The sequence below is a fragment of the Lutjanus erythropterus genome, chromosome 17 (genome assembly GCF_056507025.1).
Source record: "Lutjanus erythropterus isolate fLutEry1 chromosome 17, fLutEry1.hap2, whole genome shotgun sequence".
Taxonomy (NCBI): Eukaryota; Metazoa; Chordata; class Actinopteri; order Lutjaniformes; family Lutjanidae; genus Lutjanus; species Lutjanus erythropterus.
Window position 1 is genome coordinate 4,456,411 of NC_139333.1, and position 21,042 is coordinate 4,477,452.

Consider the following 21,042-nt stretch of genomic DNA (forward strand, 5'->3'; position numbering starts at 1 on the left):
CATAGGTCTCTTGGTGTCCTCCCTCACTCCCTGTTTTTGAGGACAGCCCGCTCTGGGCAGATTTACAGCTGTGCCACACTCTTTCCATTTCCCAGTGATTGATTTAACTGGACTCCAAAGGATGTTCAGTGCCTTGGACGTTTTCTTGTATCCATCCTCTGACTTTGAGTTTCAGTCACTTTTGTTCTTTTGTCTTCGTTTTGCCAAAACACTGACTCACCAAAGGTTGGACCTTTTAGATACAATTCTATTTATACCACAGTCAACGGACTGCACACAGCTGATCTCCATTTAAGTGATTATGTGACTTTTTAAAAAATGTTTGGGGGCTTTTATGCCTTTAATTGGTAGGACGGCTAAAGTGAGGACAGAGAGCGGGGGAGTGATGTGCAGCAAAGGGCTACAGGCAGGAGCTGAACCCACGACCACTGCAGAGGACTCAGCCTCAGTACATGGGGTGAATGCTCTACCAAATGAGCTACTCAGGCACCCTAATTGTGACTTCTAAAACCAACTGGCTGTGTCAGTTATAATTTAGGTTTGTCCTATTAAGGCGGTGAATATATATGCAAACATATATTTTGTATGTTATATTATAATTATTTAGATTACTTTATAGAGATCCGTTTTCAGTTTGACATTAAAGATTCTTCTTAAGTTGTTCAGTGTGAAGAGTCTTCAGCCACGCATGTGGCTCCAAGAGGCTGTGCGGTACAGTGATGCTTTGAGCCAAATGCTAACATCAGCATGCTAACGTATGCACAATGACAATGCTAATATGCTGATGTTAAATATGCATAATGTTTTCCGTGATCACATTCTTAGATTAGTTTGTTGGGATGCTAACATTTGCTAATTAGCACTAAAAGCAAAGTACAGCTGAGGCTGATGTGAGTGACATTAATTCTGCAGGAATTTGGTCATTTAACTATAAAGTAATCTGTGTATCCTGTGTATGTATGTATATGGCTGAGGACCCAAGGGAGTGCAGCAGGGAATTTGGTGCAATTTGGCCCGATGGTGGCACTATAACAACAAACTACTTTTGATCTGTTAGTCTCAGAAACACTATTCTTTTTTTCCTGGTTTCTTTGCGTCCAGACAAATCTATTCAGTCTTGACTGTGCGATAGCTGCCATGCCCTAAACTGGCCTGATGATGGTACTAAAGGAAAAGTCAAAGAATCATCAAAATCATTAGGATTCAACATCCAGCTATCATGGATATCTATACAAAATTTCAGTCCATCTTGTAGTTGAGATATTTCAGTTGGGACCAAAGTGGTGGACAGACTGACTGACACTGCCATCCCTAGAGCTTGCTGCTAGCAAGGCTAAAAAGCCACATTAAATCTACTTTGATTCAGTGTTGTAAAGCATAAAAACTAAGGGGGGTGAGTACTTTCTATAGACACATATGGTGCAGTGTGTGTGAGAACTGAAAAAGAAAAGAGGCATAAAGAGAAAAGGATTTACTTCCCTGTGAGATCCAATCATGATAAAATATTAAAATGCCTACATATGGTGCCATAAACCTCATCCCAAGTCACCATGCCCCACCTAGCACCCTCCCTCTGGTCGGATCTGGCGGGCCACGAAATTAATCACAATTGCTGTGATCAGTGCAACTGATGTGACTAGTGGCACTTTTCTGAAATGTTAATAAAGCCATATTGAATGGTGCACTATTCTCGGCAGGAAGTCCGTAGCCTGTGGCTGCTCACTAAATCTCAATGACTTCATTAACTCATTACCATGAGTCACGGCGTGCAGTGCCAACAGCAATTAAAACACGACAGAAAGGAGCAGTGTCCTTGGGCCACTGTTCTGCTCGCGAGACTGATACGCTTTACTAGATTTAGCAGGATGATTGACATATCAATAGGCGGCGAGGTGGATTAAAAGGACTCAATCAATATTCAGATTTGTCTCACTCACACCTCGCTCCTGAAGCAAAATGTGCACACCTTGTCAAGTGCTGTCGGCTTTAGTGCTCCAGGCTGTGTGGAAATGCTGCTGTTATCAATATCCATGGCTGTCACATCCAAGAATATGACGTGCCTGTGAAGATTTTATTTGAATTTTTAATGCTGGAAAAAAAAAAATTTAACTTATGATAATTGAAAAATTACCAAGAGCTAAACAAAGTGGCAGTCGATGAAAAAATCCTAGAGGGCATGAAAGGTCACAAAGATTTCCTCCCAATACAGAGAAGCCTGGTTAATATTCATCTATTTCTTTTGTCTTTTTATTCTGTATTCAACCAGGAGGCCAGAGGAGACGGAAAAATCGTAACTTTCAATGAATATGTCAGGGCTTTAATTCAACTCTCCCTTCTGTCTTTTGTAGAAACACATTTCTATTCATGAAGCCAATCCTCCGTAGTCATGACACTGCATACTTATGTTTCTTTTGTAAAACTCCAGCAAAATGGTAATTAAATTGCAACTGTGGGCTTCTGTCCCCTATGCAGACTTAAAGAAGCCTTTATCTTAGCAAATGACTGACAGTTGATTATGAAAAACCCAACATTCCTTTTTTTCCCCCTCCTGCGTGAAGGCAGTCCACCCACACCTTCTGCTTTTGTGCGCACTATTGTTATGGCTCCATTGTTAATGAGTTTAGAATTAACTGGCTGTAATGACTGGAGACTGGAGCCCCTGCTGAGCCTGATTGTGTTGTTGAATGGGGAGCTAGAGGAGTAATGTATGGACGGCTGTGCACGCTGTGCGAAGGTATCTGTGTCTGTTGCTCGCTGGAGAAAAAATGGGAGCGCCGCCAGGAATGGTAGGGTCGTTTATGGGGGCCGTCACGCCTCGATGCTCGCTGCTGCTGTACAACTTGACATCAGGTGTCGTCCTCTGGACGCTCATCTACTTTTGGGGATTGGTTTTATTGTGATTTTTGATATTAGGCAGACATCAGCTGCTAAAGCTGTGGCCTCAGTCACACTCTGCCTAAACGAATCCATTACACTGTGAATTAGTGTTATTAGCTCATTCACAGACATTTACTTGGTATTAAAACATTGTGGTTACATTTATTAAAGAGCAGAGTGATATTTTCTTTCAGTAACCCATTCAGTAACAAGTGCTGGAAGGGATTATGGACTATATTCACACGTCTACATCTACTGATTTTGAAAACGCTGTTTACATGTGAAAATAACATGAATTCACAGTAATATTCTCAGATTGTATTGGTGAAATTGTCAGTCCACATTTAACACCTCAAAAATTAAAATCAGGTGAATCTGGTGAGTAGTGACGTAGACCTGCCTACTCTCATGCCCAGTACATTACATATGGCTGCTGTGCCCCCATAATTCAAACTATGATGCTATGATAGGATGACCAGGCGTCCTGAAAAAAACAGTCCTGAATTACAAGCACTTGTCCCCAGTCCCGAATTCTGTCTTATTTGTCCTGAAAATTAACTGTTATTGTAATAGATAATATGAACAACATATAAATTAGAGAAAATATTCTGATCAAATCACTTATGTTGACGTCTTTAGTTTTTGTAAAATATTTAGGAGTATCATTGATGTGTTTTCACTTGTTATTCCATCTGTTTTAAACCAGATGACAGAGAGCGCTGCCGTAACTGCGAGAGGAATTTGTGATAAAAATTATATTAAAAAATGTGTGTGAGCTTCTGCAGCTTAATGATCATCCTAGCTGCTACAAAGACGTTTAAAATGACTGTAGCATACCTGTCACCTCTGCCAGAGCACTGTGCTTCATATCATCCTCAAGATCCATAACTGATCTTCAGAGTATTAATAAGAAAAGATATTCTAAATTATTCTATTTTAATCCTTCTGACATGACATGCCTGCTCCCGACATCCTATGCTGTAGGTTCTCCATAAGCATCATCTCTGGAGGCAACTCTGTTGCAGTATTTTTTGATGTTCTGTCTAATTCAGGTGACACTGAATAAGGGCAGAATGTCTGCATATGGAGGATGGGGCAAAGAAACATTTGCATTGTGTGAGTTACATTATGTAAAACTGGCACCAGCAGGTGGAGAGCATAGGTACATTGTATTTGTGTGTATTTATGTGGGCATCTGTGAAAGGCCTGAGTGTGTACATGCTGATCTGAAGTCAGTTTGGTAGGATTTAGGTATAACTACATTATTTAATTTCAAATGACTAACTTGCATACAAAATAGGTTCACCTAACTAGCTGACACAAAATTGATGTGGACGTGGATGTACTTAAAAAGTAGCCCAATTCTGCAGCAAAAATGCAGATCTGGCAACCCTGCCGACACACAAATGACACTGCCTCCTCTCACCTGCCCCAGCAGTCAGACACAAACGTATCTGCAGTACCTCTCTGAGTCAAAATCAGCCCAGCAGTTCACTTCAGCTCACTTCATTTCCAATAACTTAACCAGACCATCCTGTCACCGTCCTCTGGGTCTGGGGGCCCAAATATGTCTGGAAATGTCCAGTAAAGCTGCTAGATGGAGCATCCAGTTTCAGGTTGTAGTGGTGTTTGACACTGAGACAGTGGAGCAGACACACCCCCAACATTTCAGAGCAGATAAAGCTGCTCATTTTTTCATGATTTTGCGACACACATTTATTGTTGCTTTACAGCATCTTTAAACCACAATGTCATGTTCCATTCTTACATGTATTAAATAGAGTGGGTGTGGTGGCTTATTCTTGGAAGTCAACTTTGACGGACTTAAGCTGCATTTGTCATTTCATTGCTGTTCATTGCTCAACTTATTACTACAACTCACTTACATGTCCATGTCAGAGGAAGTTGTATTCAAGGTTAGCCCACTGCTGGGGTTTGCACCACTGGGAATTGGGAAATGCCTCAGGCTTGAAGCAAAGGTCGCGACAGCTCGTTTACACCATCTCTAATGGGTCAGGAAAGGTTAGCTGTACATCGCTGTTTAGAAAATAATGAGCATTAAGCACACTGTAGTAGACTAGCTGGATTTTGGGGGCTCTTTCTGTGTGCCTCTTCTGTCTCTCCTTCTCCTCTTCTTCTCTCCCCCTCTGTCCTGCAGCATAATTCTCTATAATGAGCTTGTGGACAGGAGATGAGATATGATTCTTGGAATTAAAACAGCATTTTCTACTTTGATCATCCAGCAGTGTGTGAAGCACTGAAATAAGACTCTCCCCTTCTTTATCGAATCTTTGCTCTCACTCTCCCTCTCTTAATCTTTCCCTTGCTCGCTCGCCCTGCTCTATCTGAGCTTGGGGGATTGCTGTATGAGATGGAGAGTTAATGAAGAAGGGTTTTTTTTCCTCCCCTGCAAGAAGACCGGTAAACTCCGGCAACTTTGTACCCTGCTTTTGTTAATCGCGTCACGATCGGCTTTCATGCTTTACAATCCCAACCCCTGAACCAGTTAAGCATAAATATTTAACATCGTTATTTTGCGGCCCCTGAGAATATGTCTTAAACAATCGCATAAGCTGCTACACAAATGAATCAGAAGTATTCTTTGCTCCTAAACTTGGCCGACAGCTTCAGTCTTTCTCCGACATCATCACCCGCCTTTATTCCTTTTCATTACACGCCATCTTCTTTTACATCACTTACGGGCAAAACATCAGTCACGTGGCCCCCTGCTCTCATGCACATGCTCACACTCATCATAAGTGGGCTTGTCTCCGTAAACTGCAAGTGAGATGCAACATTGTCAAAAAGCCATTTAAGATGCTATCATCTAATATGGAGGCTGACGTGGGCTGGTGCTGGCAGCGTGGTTATGTAAGCAGCTTTCTCAGGGACTGATAGCAATCCAACACACCCAGCAGGGGAGCGGTGGTGTGTGTTTGTGTGTGTCGGGTGACGGGTGGGGGGTGTGAAACAAATCACACATTCAGTACGCTCCATAATATTGCACACAGTGTTTTGCCACAGGTACAGAGAGAGGCACTCCTTCGTGCCAATTGATTTGTTAATATGCTAATGTAGCCATGATTAGCGAAGCAAGAAACCGAGCGAGTCTTTGCTCAGTGAGGTGTTGATTGAAAGAAATCAACAACTGGGGTGGCAGATGAGAAAGAACTGCACATTTTGGAAATCAAAACTTTGAACTCTTTATCGTAATTAAAGGCCAAAGTAGATTATTTTTTCCAGTCTATATCTTAAAGGTTAAGTGCGTAACATTTAGGAGGATCTAGATGTTTTCATTAGTGTTTAATCGTGAGATAATAACTTAAGAATTGTTATGTTTTCGTTACTTTAGAATTAGCTGCTTTTATTTACAAAGACCGCAGGTCCTGTCATGGAGTCTTCCATGTTGCCCTGCCATTTCACAGTAGCCCAGAACAGACAAACCAAATATGGGCTCTAGATAGAGCCTATAGCATTTTGCGCAAGCTTTAGGGCCACCATAGGTTCTCCCATATGACGACTATGCAGTTGTGAATTCTGGAGTGAGACTGTTGTTCATGATTTCTGTGTTCAGGATTTTTTTGGCAGACTCGGTGACATGCTGGAGCCATGGTCGCCCAACACTACATAATCCCCATGAATCGACACACGAACGACACCGCCACACCTGCCCTAATGGTCAGTTATGAACGTGCCTTCAGCGACTTTCAGCCCAGCAATTCACTTCAGCTCACTTCAGTTCCGACAACCCAATACAGACGGAAAAAATATCATCCCGTCACCATCCTCAGTCTCTAGTGGTTCAAACATGTCTGGACATGTCCATTAAAGCTGCTAGATGGAGCGTCCATGTTTCAGGTCATTTTCAGGTTGTAGTGGTGTTTGACATTGAAACAGCTCAGTGAGTTTTTGATCAAAAGATATCAACAACTTTGGTGGCAGATGAGAAAGAAATACACATTTTGGAAATCAAAACTAAAGATTAAAGATGATTAATTTTTCCAGTCTATATCTTAAAGATTAAGTGTGTAAGGAGGACCTAAATGTTTCAGGCTCTGCATGAGTTTTAGGGTCTCCTGCAAACTTGGCAGGCAAGTTTGTTGAAATCTGCTAGATGCCACAAGTTCCTACACACTGATCCTTTAATACAATATTCACATGTCATACCTACTTTGAAAGAGTTCTCTACATAATGGCCATGAAGTGATATTTATATAGTGACTACGCTGTAAAAAGGAGAGAAAAAAATTCATTCTTTTTGCTGAAGTGTAGCAGAAGTTAATATGTAGCCTCAGCAGCCTGAGTTAGCCAAATTGTAGTCTCACATACCCAGACCTACCTCTTGTATCTATCTGTCAGACATATCTAGGTCTGACTTCTCACATTATCATTCTGCTATAGGGGAAGACAAAGCTCTGGCTGGTTTGTATTCCTTTAAACCGATCACAATAATCTTGGGCAACGCTAAGGCCAGAATGCAACAGCTTTGCCCCTGCAAAGTAGCGTCGGGTAACTTGCTTTGGTTGAGTATTTGTGCTTCAGAACGCAAGCCCTGGCTATTTAAATAGCCAACCCCCCCAAAAGAAAAGGTAACAGCTGCTAGCTTGTTGGTGTCCATACTGTTAGCGCCCCAGGTGCTAATTTCCTGTAGCAACAGGGGACTTTGAGGCCTCCTCAGCAAATGACAGGCTTATACCCACAGTCTTCTTCTGGTGAGTCAGACTAACCAAATTGTGTGAATATTTTCCAGTATTACTTTTTTCAGTACAAAGTACCATTTTTGTGTTACCTTGGACAATATTTTCATGTCAAGCCACATGACAAAAAACAAGCAATAAACTTAATGTGACTAGCAGGCAGGAATAGACGCTAATATTTTTAAGCACTAGCCCAATGGGCCGAAGTGCATTTTTGACAGCCCAAATGAAAACTTACAACACAGCTTTCCTTAAGTGACACTTGTGCTGTCCACTTTACTCGTGAATTGTGATGTGGTGTTTCCTGGAGGCATTGTTTCTGATAAAAAATGAACTAGACTTGTCAGCCAGTTGAGGAAACTGGCGGCACACACTTCAGTACATTACATCTTTCAATATGTTATATTCTATCCACTTCAACTCCTGCTTCCATTCTCTTTTTCATTGCCAATTCCTGTTTTTTTTCACAGTCTGCCTTTTCTGTTCTGGTTCTTCTGTAAATATCATCTTTGCAGTAAGCTGGGCAAAACCATACTTTATTGTCCCTCATATCAGTAACTTGCTGGCGACAAATACTGCTCCTCAGTTCATAGAATGTTGAACCCAAAGGTGCAAAAGAATGAGGATGTTTGTGGAACTGTAATGTGTTGGTGAAAGTTTGCAGTATGTGAATAAAACTTGTTGGCCACAGGGGGTTCATTACATGGAATATTACCATAGTTATTGGCTGTGGTTAGTGTCGAATCCTGCTAACAGGCATCGATTTGGCTAACTAAGACTCCTGAAGCTAATATTAGCTTTGGCTGGGGGTTATTTTGTAGTTTTAACGATAATTTCTATCAGTCATTAACAGTGCATGTTTCCTCCCTCTCAGATTGTGTGGCAGTAAGCCAGCAAAACAACGAGTATGCTAACAGCAGCCTTGCATGCTACACTAAGAGCTCAGAGTTAGCACATTACAATGATACATTTGTGGCCATGAATTAATGATCAGTTTGTGTGAATGCAGTTTCAGCTCCCAGGTTCACAAGCTGGATGCATCGGCACCATTAGCAAACATAGTTTATGAGATCTTGCATACGCGACATTGTGTGTTAATATGAAATGCAAGAGTATGTGAAGTCTTACAGTCATAAAAAACCATTTAGCTTTATTGCGGCATACATCACAGTGTGGCAGCAGCCCCTGGAGTCACTATTCCCATCATGTAGTCTTAATGTTACAGATATGCCCATTTCTATCAATGAAACCCACAGCTGTGATAGTGAGATGAAGTTTGAGCAAAAATAGCTTCACTTCCTTGTATTTTTCTTAAATTATGCACTGCACAATAAAGATCAGAGTGGAACAAAATGGCTTACAACTGTACTATCCTACTGTATGACAAAAGAGTAAAGTTTGGCCCTCAGTTCTTGTAGCTGAATTGGAAGCTTAGAAGTTCCCAGGGTCATATGCTCTCAGTATCCTGAGCTCCTAGGTTCCTATGTTCCCACAGGCCCGCTTCCTGTGTTCTATGCACTATCCCACAGAGCCATATTGCCAGGTTTATGTGTTCTATGTTCCTAGAGTTCTCATGGTCTCACATTCCCAGGGTCTTTGTATTTTTCTTTTTGTTTGCTTTTGAAGCACATTGTCTCTACATCTGTCATATGAAATGTGCTACATAAACAGAGCTGACTTGACTATGCTAACCTCTAACCTGTTATGTACTATAACAGGGGCGTTTCTAGAGGGGTGGGGGTGGGGGGCTCTGGCCACCCCTGAAATCTGATTGGCCACCCCAAGTGCTGCCCCAGTATCCTCAAGTATGATTGGTTCGCTCTCCAGTCAGAGGCAAGACCCCAGTTTGAACCAACTATTTGTGTAACTTGGGTTACTCTGGGTTTTTTTTGTATGTAGATTACTTTTAATTTTTCACAAGGTTATTTAAGGTTTTAAACACAGGAAAGTAAGAAACTGTAGTGTTAGTAATTAAAGTAGAAATGAGAAATGGTGCAATAATTAATACACATGCATGTGCACATCCGCACATCAGTCAGTGCACCACTTGGGCCACCCCAGTCAAACAGATCTGGAAACGCCCCTAGGGGACGCTGTGGGGAAACATAGGGAACATAGGACCCTAGCAACAGAGGATCCTTGGAATATAGGAAGGACACTGCTGAATCTGCCTCTTGGAAGCCTCATAAAAAATTCCTCTTACCTGTGCTCTGTGTATATTGTGAACGCCTGACACGTTTGCGGCTGACATTTTGGCGGGCTTAGTCCATATCATTGATTTCAGGAGATGGCCATGCTGATATGTCAAGGCCAGACGGGGTGAGTGTGGCTGGAAATGCAGCGGAGCCCTTGTAGAACGAGTTACCTTGGGCTGAGAATCTGAGCAAACATTGTTAAGTGCTGATGGTGGGCATGCTGGCAAGAAGATTTGCCCTGGGAGGGAGGTCTCCTCAGTGCGCTGACTCCTCTGCAGCTTTTCACTCACAGTTGTGTTACCTCTCTGTGGTGCTGCACCAGAAAGTCAGGTATTTCTGCCTCTTAGAGCCAATATTACTCTTGCTCACTGTATGTAGGTGTAGCAGTTGCCTGTAAAAACATAGTCCTATTCCAATTAAGGAGCAAAACCAGTGCTGTTTGCTGTTGAGCTGCCAACCATACTTATGTCATTTGTAACCTTGCTTTAAAAGTCTTTATATATATATATATATATTTCCTCTGTCCATTGACAGCCAGTTTTAAATGTTTTTTGATTTATCTCCTCTCCCTGCATCGCAGGAAAATTACGCGTCAAAACAACCAGCTGCTTTACATGGCGATGCCGTGGAACGAGACGATTGTTTGCTCGTGCAGCGCCGAAGGGAAATGCTGAATCTTCCTCTAGCACTCTTCAACCTTACAAGTTTCTGTTGACTAAAACACCACACACATCATAAATATACTGCATAATGTCGAGTCAGGAGAACTGTAACTAATGCTCGCGCATCAAGGTTTCTTGTCACATTTTGGTTCTAAATAACCGTGCAGAAGCACTCAGGCCGGTAAACGGATGTGTGAAAGAATACGAATGGACCTGTTTGGTGTTTTGGAGCTCACATAGCAGGTTTACCTGCAGGACCTCAATCAAAGCAAAGGAAACACATCTGCACCTACTAAAGATAAAGGTGCACAGCAGCTACAGAGTTTTCCAAGCCTTGAATCTGTATGATTGTCATACCCTAACTGGGATAAAATTGTATTTTCAGACTATTTGCTATTAAACTTTATAACGGGCCAACCTTCTAGTGATTACAGTTTTTGCTAAATGTAGATGTCAACGTCAATGTTGACGTCTTACAGAGTTGACCAAATGTTAAAGTTTTTCAGTTTCGCAGCATAGTTTTAGTGAGTAGCCAAGTGTCAGAGTTCTCTTAATGTTAATCAAAATACACACACATACACATATAACAAACATGATTATAATAGCACATTTTAGTATCTATTGCTAGTTTTAGATTTTAAACACATTTTTAAATTGTTTGACGTTTTGAATTATTGTCTGGGATAAAGGTGTTATCTGGCATAGAGCAAGTTTAAGAATTAAAAAAATAAAGCAAACCAAAACATTTCATAAATTACATATATTTCATATATAAAGCCTTATAGAATACATTTTCAACAACAATTGGAATTTGAATGTTGGTATTAATACTTTTTTAAAGGTTTCCTTTTTTGGTAGAACATAACTTGTCCTAACTCTCAAGAAAGATGGTTTTTAAACAGCTGTATGTGAGTAACCTTGTATGAATGTGATATGATTGCTATCGTTGAATGGGCTGGCTCAGGTTAAAAAAAAAAAAAAACGCCATATTGGACACAGCTGGGAAGTACCAGGGTCCCATTTTGGAGCTTAAAATGACATGATATTGGTTTGGTATGTAGACCTGTGCATTTGCTGATACCCAATCCAGCATTTTGGGCTATACTGGAGTCATTTCCGATATCTGGTATAGGTATTGGAAAAACCCTAATGGTAGAGTTCACTGGGTCCACCATGTCCCACCCTACAGGGATGCATCTGCATCGTCCTCATTATCCCCCCTCACCAGACATAAGGCATCAGATACGGACCAAACAAAGGATGCAGGAGATGACAGAGTGTGTCCTCTGGGAGAAACACTCATGACCATCGATATGTCAGCCTTGCATTACATGTCTGATGGATTTATCAAGCCATCGATAGGCTATTGACTGGAATAACGCTCAAGGTCATCTCGGAGGAATCTTTCGTAGCCAGGCTTAACATAGTACAGTAAGAGGTTAATGTCAGTGGTCTTTTCTGGTCCTCTAAGGTATGATGAGTACAGATTTCACTGCCTCATGAGGTCAAAACAACCATAATAAATCTAAAGAGGGTTATCCACAGCTGCTGATCAATACTGCATGGCAGCTCAGGGCTGCTAATGTTCAAATAATTTCGTCAATCTGGAATTTCAGTTTTCAAAGTGTATAAAAAATAATTAAAATTTAAGAATTTAAATGACTCAACCACTGCTATTTTTTGACAAAACTTTTGATTGCTCACTGATTTCAGTAAATGTCAAGGATTACATTTAAAAGCAACATAATAAACTTTAACTTTTGCTTTTTTTGAAGAAAGTGAGAAAATCTTTGTATGGTAGAGGATGGGGGTGGATGGATGGGTCAAACAAACAAAATCATCACCCAGGAGATTGGGATGCACACCCCGTGTGAAACCATTAGTCAACACTGACTCCTTTTTAACTTGCCTATCCTCTGTAAGTTACATAACATACTGATTTCAATAAAATCGGAAGGTCACTGGTTTGATCCCTGCTCCCTTGTCTGCTTGTTGAAGTATCCTTGGGCAAGATGCTAACCACCAAATTGCCCCTGAAGGCATAGCTCTCGGTGTTGTAGTGAATGGTTAGATTCCACATTACATGGCAGCCTCTGCCATTAGTGTGTGAATGGGTGAATGTGACATATGTTGTAAAGCGCTTTGAGCGGTCATAGGACTTGAAAAGCTCAACATAAATGCAGTCCATTTATCTCATTGGTTGCACTTTGAGAGGTCAGCGACAAACAAGCTCACAAATAATTTGAACTTTGAGTGCGGCGCTTTGGGGCTAATCCATGTGGTGCTGCTGGGTCGGACGCCACCACTCTCTGCATAGGAACAATGGGACGGCCAGCACAGAGCAGTTTTACCCCCGATCACGTGTGAGGGTCTTTAGCCACTAATGGCTACCAGCCATACCAGACCAAGTACGACTGTAGCAGCAAAACTACTGAGTGTACTGGATCAAGCAAGGCTGTGTTTTATTTCTTATAAATTAAGCTTTAATTATAAAACAAAGAGAGTGAGTGTGCCATTTCTTCTTTCAAAAGTCAAACAGTCTCACTTTAATGTACAATAAATATTCAAGACCTCGTGTTCAGGTTCTTAAAGTATTCTTGTTTTGATGAGAAGGGATTTTCTGAAAAGGGAACAGTGTGCACTGCAGTGGATTGAATACATCAGTGCAATGTTAATCTACTCTCTGCTGGTTCTAATGTTATGTGTACTTTAGCATTTTAGTATAGAGATGTACTGTTTGCATATTTCTCTCACAGGGGATTTCATGTAAACCTCCCGCTGTTATCAGTACAGTGATGTGGAAAAAATTTGCAAATCGTGCTCATCAGCGTAGCTGCAGCACAGCAGCACTCCCACCTCTTATCATGAGTGTACTCTGAACCATAAAGGTTCATTTGGTCATTGGGTTTAAGGTCAAAACTGGTGTGCATATCATTCAGAGGCAGGGAAACGCATCCCTGTTGCTGTGCGTCGCTGTGTGGGAGGCGGCAGCGATGAGGAGCCGATGGTAAATCGATAGTGATGGATCAAAGTGCCGCATGGCTGGAGCCCCGCGGTGTCAGGGTGTGGGGAACGACGGTGACTTTTTACACCTCCCTCCTTTCTTCTCATTATCCTCTTCCCCTCTCCTCCTGCCACTATTCTCCCTTTTCATCTTGAAATTCCAAATCCTATGTCTTCCTCCTCGCTTGGTGGCACCTTCCATGTGTGTCTGAAAGTATGTGAGCTGTGACAGAGATGGAGAGCGAGGTGACTTGATGCTTTCTGTCATGGTGTCAGGTGGCATCAGCCGGTGGTTGATGGGAAGATAAAATCTAACACAATCGATATCCGAGCACTAAAATTGTTCTCATTTCCAGCAGCCTTCTGCACCACTGTGTCCACATATCTGCTGCTGTAACATGTGGGCAACATTCCACTCATAAAAAAGACGTTATTCATAAAATGAAACTATTGTACTGCTTTATTGTGTAATGTGTGAGTGCTGGTTTTGTGAATTTAACCCTCTCCCTGCTTTTCAGTCCAAATATTGTGAATGTATATTTCTGATTTATTACCATATAAGTAGCACAATCTAATAAATAACCACTTGGTTCTGTTTTCTAGGAGAAAAACATTGGCCGGTCCGCTCCCAGAGTCACCATGGTAGGGATGGCTGTTCTTTCTTAAAGGGTCAAAGTTGCCTCTAACCACTTCTTTATGATTTCTGTATTTTCTCTTATGAACCTGTTAATGATTAATAGCTGTAATCAGAAGTAACATCTGCTCCTGATTAGTGTTTGGAGGCAGCTTATACCTGGAGTGTTCATTGTAGTGCAGTGCCTTCCCGTTGACCTCTATCTATCTATATGCCTAACCTGTGTATTTTCCCCTTGACATTTAGCTCTCCTGTCTGTGTGATGAGTATGTGTGCAGTCTGGTCTGTGTGCGCTGGTTCTAGGGGTGGAACGGTACACAAAAAGTCCATTAAAACAAGTGCAGCAGGTTTATGATGCACTGATTCGCAAAGACATAGAGAAGGCTGACATCACACTTGTCTGAAAACGTGAAAAGACTGAGAACTATGTAGTGCTTAATCGTGGAGTTAGACCAGTAAACTGTTGTTCGCGCTTTCTCTATTCAGAATTTTTGGGTGGACCTGAAACATGGCCAGAGCCATGGTTCCCCAACAGTATATAACCCCCACGAACCGGCACCGCCTCCCCCTCCCGAACAGTCAGTTACAAACGTACCTTCAGCGACCCTCTCAGTCCAAATCAGCCCAGTAGTTCATTCACTTCAACTCATTTCAGTTCCAAAAACCCAACATAGAAGAAAAAAAGGTTCTCTGGCTCTGGTGCCTCAAATATGTCTGGACTTGTCCAATAAAGGTGCTAGACAGCAGGTTGTTTTTAGGTCATAGTGGTGTTTGACAGTGAGCGGAGAGGCTCTCAGCATTTCAGAGCAGAGAAAAATGCTCTTTTTTTTTTAATGATTTTGAGACCTAACTTTAAATACTTAGAGATTTTTTTATCATTCAAATTTGGCTGGGTGGTTAATAACACATTTCTGTGGTGTGACAAACTCACACCCAAAGCAGGCATTTATTTTTGCTTTACAGTCCCTTTAAGTATAGAGCTGGAATCAGGAGGCAATTAGCTCAGCTCAGGTCTGTCCAAATTTAAAAAATATGCCCACCAATAACTCTACAGGGAGGTACAATTGCTTGCAGAACAACAGCAAAAAGCAGTGACTTTGTGGAGGCTTGTCACAATGATGTTGCCAGGCAAGTGCTCAGTGGATCAATAAACTGTTGTTTGTCAAGAAATAGTCACAGTATGTGACTCCCTCTAACTTTTACAGTTTGGTACCTCTCTGTGGTCTATCTATTGAAAGTTCACCCTGTGCTTGTTTACAGGGCAGGACTGACTAAAATGCACATGTTCAGGAATATTTTACCAAGCCTCTATCTCTGTAATAAGGAAATGTCTTGGAAACAATTTGAAGAAGCTTTATACTATATATTGACCACCTGTCGAATTAACCATAATGCACAGTCCCTTCGATAGGTCTTTCCAGAGACGGTTTAGAAAGGAGATGCCCTTTAGAGTCCTTTTAGAAGACTAGCGACAGGTCTTGAGTTTATTCAAGCCAATGGGAGAAGTGAACACAAGTGCAGCTTATTACCATTTTTTCCCCTAATCACTGAAATGTATATTGGACTATTTTTTTTTAGAAACCACAAATCCTCTGAACATTCTGATGCTAAAATGACATTTTTAAGACGGACACATCAGGAGAAAATTAATTTAGTTCACCATTTAGATCATAACATTTTATACCACTAGTGCACTTGTTATGCATAATCTTGTTTCCTTCTGTTAACTTAGCAAACATATTAACACTGTCAGTAATGTTATACAAATACCTGTCTTTATAAGCTATTACTAAATTGCCAGTGTTTGCATTAAGCTTTACTTACATGTCTAGAAGAGATTATTAAAGTTCAGCATCAAACTCAAACTCCCTTTATTCACCAAAATCTGTCTCCAGATCTGTCTCCAGCAGTGGAAACAATGTTGACTCTTGGTTTTGCTTCTATTGTCTCTTTCATTGCTGCTGAACCTGGTTTCTTGCCCTTAATGCAGTGTTACTTGTTCATCCTCTCATTAAAATGAAGGCAGACTGGACGTTACAATCATTTACTATTAGCTCTTGAGACAAGACAAGCCGGGGCTAGCTGGTTAGCATGCTACCTTCAGTAGATATCTCTGGAACACAATACATAGATGTCATTGACATAACTAATATAATAAAATAGGTATTTCTTCAAATTATACTGATATTTTTTGAATGTTTTAAACAAACAAACAAACAAACAAAAGAAATACATATAGCCCCTTTAAGGTAGCATGCTTGCTTGTTTCTGTTTCCAGAGACATAACATCATCCAACAAGTTTTTCTGTTGCAAAATTAGCATGTTTAATTAAGATATAATATCACTCAACTTTAGTTCAACTCCTTTTTTTGTCCAGGGTTGCTGTAGTTTATCAAGAAACCATCAGCTTTTGTTTCTCATTTGCATTATGATCTATACATCCATGGGCTGATCCAACTAGTGTGGTGTAGCTAACATCCTGCAACAACCTGCCGAACCTCTCCCACTGGACATGTAACTTCCTCCCCACATAATAAAAGCTGACTGAATTAGACAATATTAAACAACAGTAAACTGAATTCTGAGTGAATACACGTACCGTTACACCCCTATCTGGTTCTGTTCAATCAATGGTGTGGTGATGTGGGCTCGCTTACAAGGAAACATTGTAAAGAGGAGATTTTATTTTGCAATACAGTTCTTGTTTTCAACTGAAAAAAATCCATTCTGTGAGTAGGGTTTGGGCCTAATTAATGAAAAAAAAAAAAAACTAACCAAACTAGGACATACTGTATGTAAATAAGAATCTTCTGTACCTCTTGATGTTTGTTGCAGCTGGCCCACATTTGATTTTTTTTTCATTGTGTTGTGCCTTAAAACCCAACTGGTCCCATTTCACTCTGTTCTAATTCCTGCCCTTTGAAATGTATGTTTTGAACTGTTTTCACTGAAGCTTTTTTCTATGTGTCGTCCACTTTACTGAACTGAATGTCCTAACCTCTATGGTGTGCGTGGTCTTCGACTCTGTCCGTCTCAGTGGAGAGGAGGGCTGGTCTATAAAGGCATGGATAAAGGCAGTTTTGATGATGTTACTTCTTTTATTTTAAGAAGACATCAGATAAATCTGTGCTTATCCTTGCTTAAGATATACGGACCCTCCTCTTCCTCCTCTACCTCTTCCTCGCCCTCCGCCTCCTCTCAAAGGAAGTCTGCTTTTCAACAGCCCACAAATGGAGTCGGTTGGTATGTCAATCAACTGTTGAGAGAGAAATGGCTTTTTTATTAGAGTATTATTCCTACAATGTGACATCCGATGAAAATGCCATACTGTTACACTGTTTGATTTGCAGGAAAGATTATTGTCTTTAAACCCAGTGAATCACCTCCGCTTTGTAGTGAGAGGAAGGAGTGAAACCAGACGAGCTCTGTAGGAACATCATGAAGCACTACTTCAATAAAATGGATCTCTTATTGCCTTTTAACGCACAGGGTCACAATAGTCCACGGTGGGTTCACTGTCTATCACATTTCAAAATGAACTGGATATGAAGTCCATCTCAACCTCCTGCCCTTCCCCATCCCTGCTGAGACTATCACGGCACATTTGTCAAGCTGCAGAGGCACTGACATGTCAAGTAACCACTTGGCCTTTGGTGTCTTGGGGGTGATTGTGAGTTATGAGATAAAGAGTGATACTTACTGGCAATATGGATAGAAAGAGTCTGGACTGGGATTTTATTGCACTTGGAAGAACAAGAACTTTGCAATCTGCAGCTCTGGTGGCTCTCATTAATGGAGTTATCTATGAATGCATAATGATATCTGAGTAGTTCAGTGTAGCTATTAATTTCAGCCAATTCAAAATGTGTGTTAATTGGTTTTCAGTCATTAGCAGACATGAGATGTAGATGAACTGACAAGCACAGCCAATTAGGAACATGCTGTATTTGAAGAGTTTAGGTACACAAATGGTTATCACAGCAATGCCAAACCTCATAACCAGAACTGGAATTATACTGTACATCTAAAATGCTATGCTTGAATACAGGCTCTAGTTTTATGACTGTAAACTGGTTCCACATATTATTAATTTACATTTGAGTACTTGTTGTTAGTGTTTCCCACTGCATACTGCTTTTATTTTTCCTGCACTCCTTCTGAATGTTATGCATCACCTCTTACCTTCCTGACATAGACATACAATAGGTACAATCAATTTCAGATTTCACTTTTAGGCTATTTGTTACTTTAGGAAGTTTGCTAAATTTTACAGAGCCAAGAAAATACCACTTGAACATTAGCTGAAACCATTTGATATAAATGTATTTGACTTTGATGTCCCATCCTCAAACATGGAGGGGGTGGGGCTTATGACCCGTACTGCAGCCAGCCACAAGGGGGTGATCAGTTTTGGTTTGGTTTTGGTTTTACTTTTGGGGATGTAAGGTGTGACTAGCTCTACACACACTACCTACCAAACAGGAAACAAGTAACTAATAACAGAGAGCATTTTTTAAATGTTCTTTTTGTTTTTCATTATTAAATCCACCAGAAACATGACTCTGTAAGTGCATATGCACATTTTCAATCTGACCATGAGAAACCGAGAAATGCCAGAATTGTTAAAATGTCTAATTATCACAAAAACATTTTAGATCTGGCTGAGATGGAAAAGTTGGTGTATCGATAAAGGCAATGGAAACAGACTTAGCAAATAAATCATGACTTGCATGAAGCTTGTGACTTAAACAGCCACTGAAGTTTCAATTGGAGACAAATAATTAGATTTGTCCAGCACTATTTTAATTGTCATTTCATTGCAGTGGATTAACAGCATCTGATCATGGAGTGCATAAATAATAATAGTGTACAGAGTTTCTGGGTCTAAAAAGTGAAGCCAATACACAGGTGTTATTACCCTGCATTCTTTATAATGACCAGCAGGGGACGACACCACTAGTTGCAAGAAGAAATCTGATTGTATATAAACTTATGAGAGACAATGAATCTACTTTTTGATTTATGACCTCAGTAAACAGTTTCCTTAATGAGTTTATAGTCTTAGTCCCTTGTTTCAAGTCTTCTTCAAGACAGCATGATGATCATTTAGTAAATTAAGGTCCCCTTTTGAGTAAATTAGATTATAAAACAGAGTGTGTTTTAGCGCAGTGTGACCTTGTTATTGACAAGCCGCTACCACATTGTGTCCCCAGGTTCTCAGTTATATCCAGTCAGTGTAGCAATGCATATCTTCCCCAGCCATAATGCCAAACTTAAAGGCTTCAAGACAGTTGTTCACAAACCAAAGCTTGACACTTGCAGCCAACTGTAGAATTAATGCCACCAGCTGTACATCTCAGTGTATCTGAGTATTGGTATACCAGCTGTGGACAGAAACACACACTGACATGCTTTTTCTTCTGCTAATTTTGCCCGAAACAAACAAGAGCAATGCAGGTTTAAATTAGTCATTATGAGCAGAGTTTCCCCCTCACTTGTGTTTTAGGAGCTTTGAGAAACATGATTTTCTTGCCTCGTGCTGTGTTCCACTTGTCTCCACCTGATGGTCAGAAAGCCATTTTCACCACATGATTTACACTTTGACATGGTTACAGTGCGGTTAGACTGAGGCACAAAAATACTACGGATAAGACCATGTTTGGGGTTACCATGACTTTAAAAGCCTTGTGTCACTGAAGCTCTTGCACTTTTGCTTTTACACAATATTTTGCACATAGCAACACGCCCACAAATACAAGCTGGATAGTGCTGTGTGTACGCCTGATACAATGAGACAGAAAAGTCAAAAGTGCTAATGAACAGTATTTTACTACAGTTTACACCACTGTTGATGCATGGAACAGTCATATCTGAGTATGAGGTCGGATGGATGGGAAGATTTTTCCAACTTTCTGAGTCAGGGGGCTTTCCAGTCCAAATTTCCGACCAGAAACTTGCAAATTCTGCTTTTCCAGTTAAAATGGAATCAGAGCTACTGGATTTAGTGGTTGTTAAACTGTGATGAGGTTCTTGATATCAGTAGCTGAACCCATGCAGCTCATTATTTTCAGTCTTATTACTGTTGGCTTTGCACATACAGTAAATCAATGATGTTTCTTCTGCAAGCACATAATGCCAGATCACACTGTTGTGAAACAAGCGACCAGAGTCAAAATAAAGCAACTGCATTCTGGACATTTTTGGCATTTTTGACACTGTGCCTAACAGAAATAAAACTTCACATCACTACTCCACTCTAACCTGACACACCAGGTGCTTTGTTACACAGAACCACTTTAATTGTACTTAGAAACTGTTTGGAAAAGGGCAGGCACTTTCAAAAAGCAATTGGCAGGTGATTGGTTGAACCATTCGTCTATCACATCTAACATGGGCTAAGTTAAACCAATCAGATCAAATTCTTGCTGAAATCAGTCAGTAGAGGACTGAAAATCGTAATAGTATCATAGTATCAATGGTACACTGCCATTGTTTGTTCAAGATGAGTTGCTTCCATGGACTCTTCTCACTGTCATCACACCTAAAACCACACCCATAGCTGCCAGTAGTTCCCTCACAGGATGCTGATTGGCTGTACCACTTTTTGTATAGACACAAACGGATAAATTGAAGCCTAGCAGGGTGGATTCTCGAATGATCTCTGGAATTCAGCCTCTTCACAAGGTAAACGCCCGTCTCCCTTCCTTCAAATCCAACCCAAGGATCCTGACAAGAATGGAGTGAAAACGACAAAGACTGGACCAATTTCCATCTGGATTGCCTCATTTTTTTTCTACAAACAAAAACATTGCTATCAGAATAATTAAAAAGATACTATTAACCACATCAAAATTCTGCACCCGGTGGCTTTTGAGGAGCCAGACAATGCGCTATTATGAGCTCAGGAATGTGGAAATGACTTGAAAAGCCTTTTGGGTCCTTTCAGTCTTGCAGTTACACATTGTCTGATGAT

General features: G+C 40.7%; 1 protein-coding gene across 7 annotated transcripts in view; it reads left to right on the forward strand.

The window, feature by feature from the left end:
- shisa6b (shisa family member 6b) overlaps positions 1–21,042 on the forward strand; it is a 106,331-nt gene that overhangs the window by 62,486 nt on the left and 22,803 nt on the right. For 4 of the 7 annotated variants that reach the window (XM_084740648.1, XM_084740651.1, XM_084740652.1 and 1 more), the window contains exon 5: positions 14,038–14,076. The exons of the other annotated variants lie outside the window; for them this stretch is intronic. In XM_084740648.1, the coding sequence (XP_084596774.1) occupies positions 14,038–14,076 (39 nt within the window). The remainder of the gene's footprint in view (positions 1–14,037; positions 14,077–21,042) is intronic. 7 annotated transcript variants of the gene reach the window in all.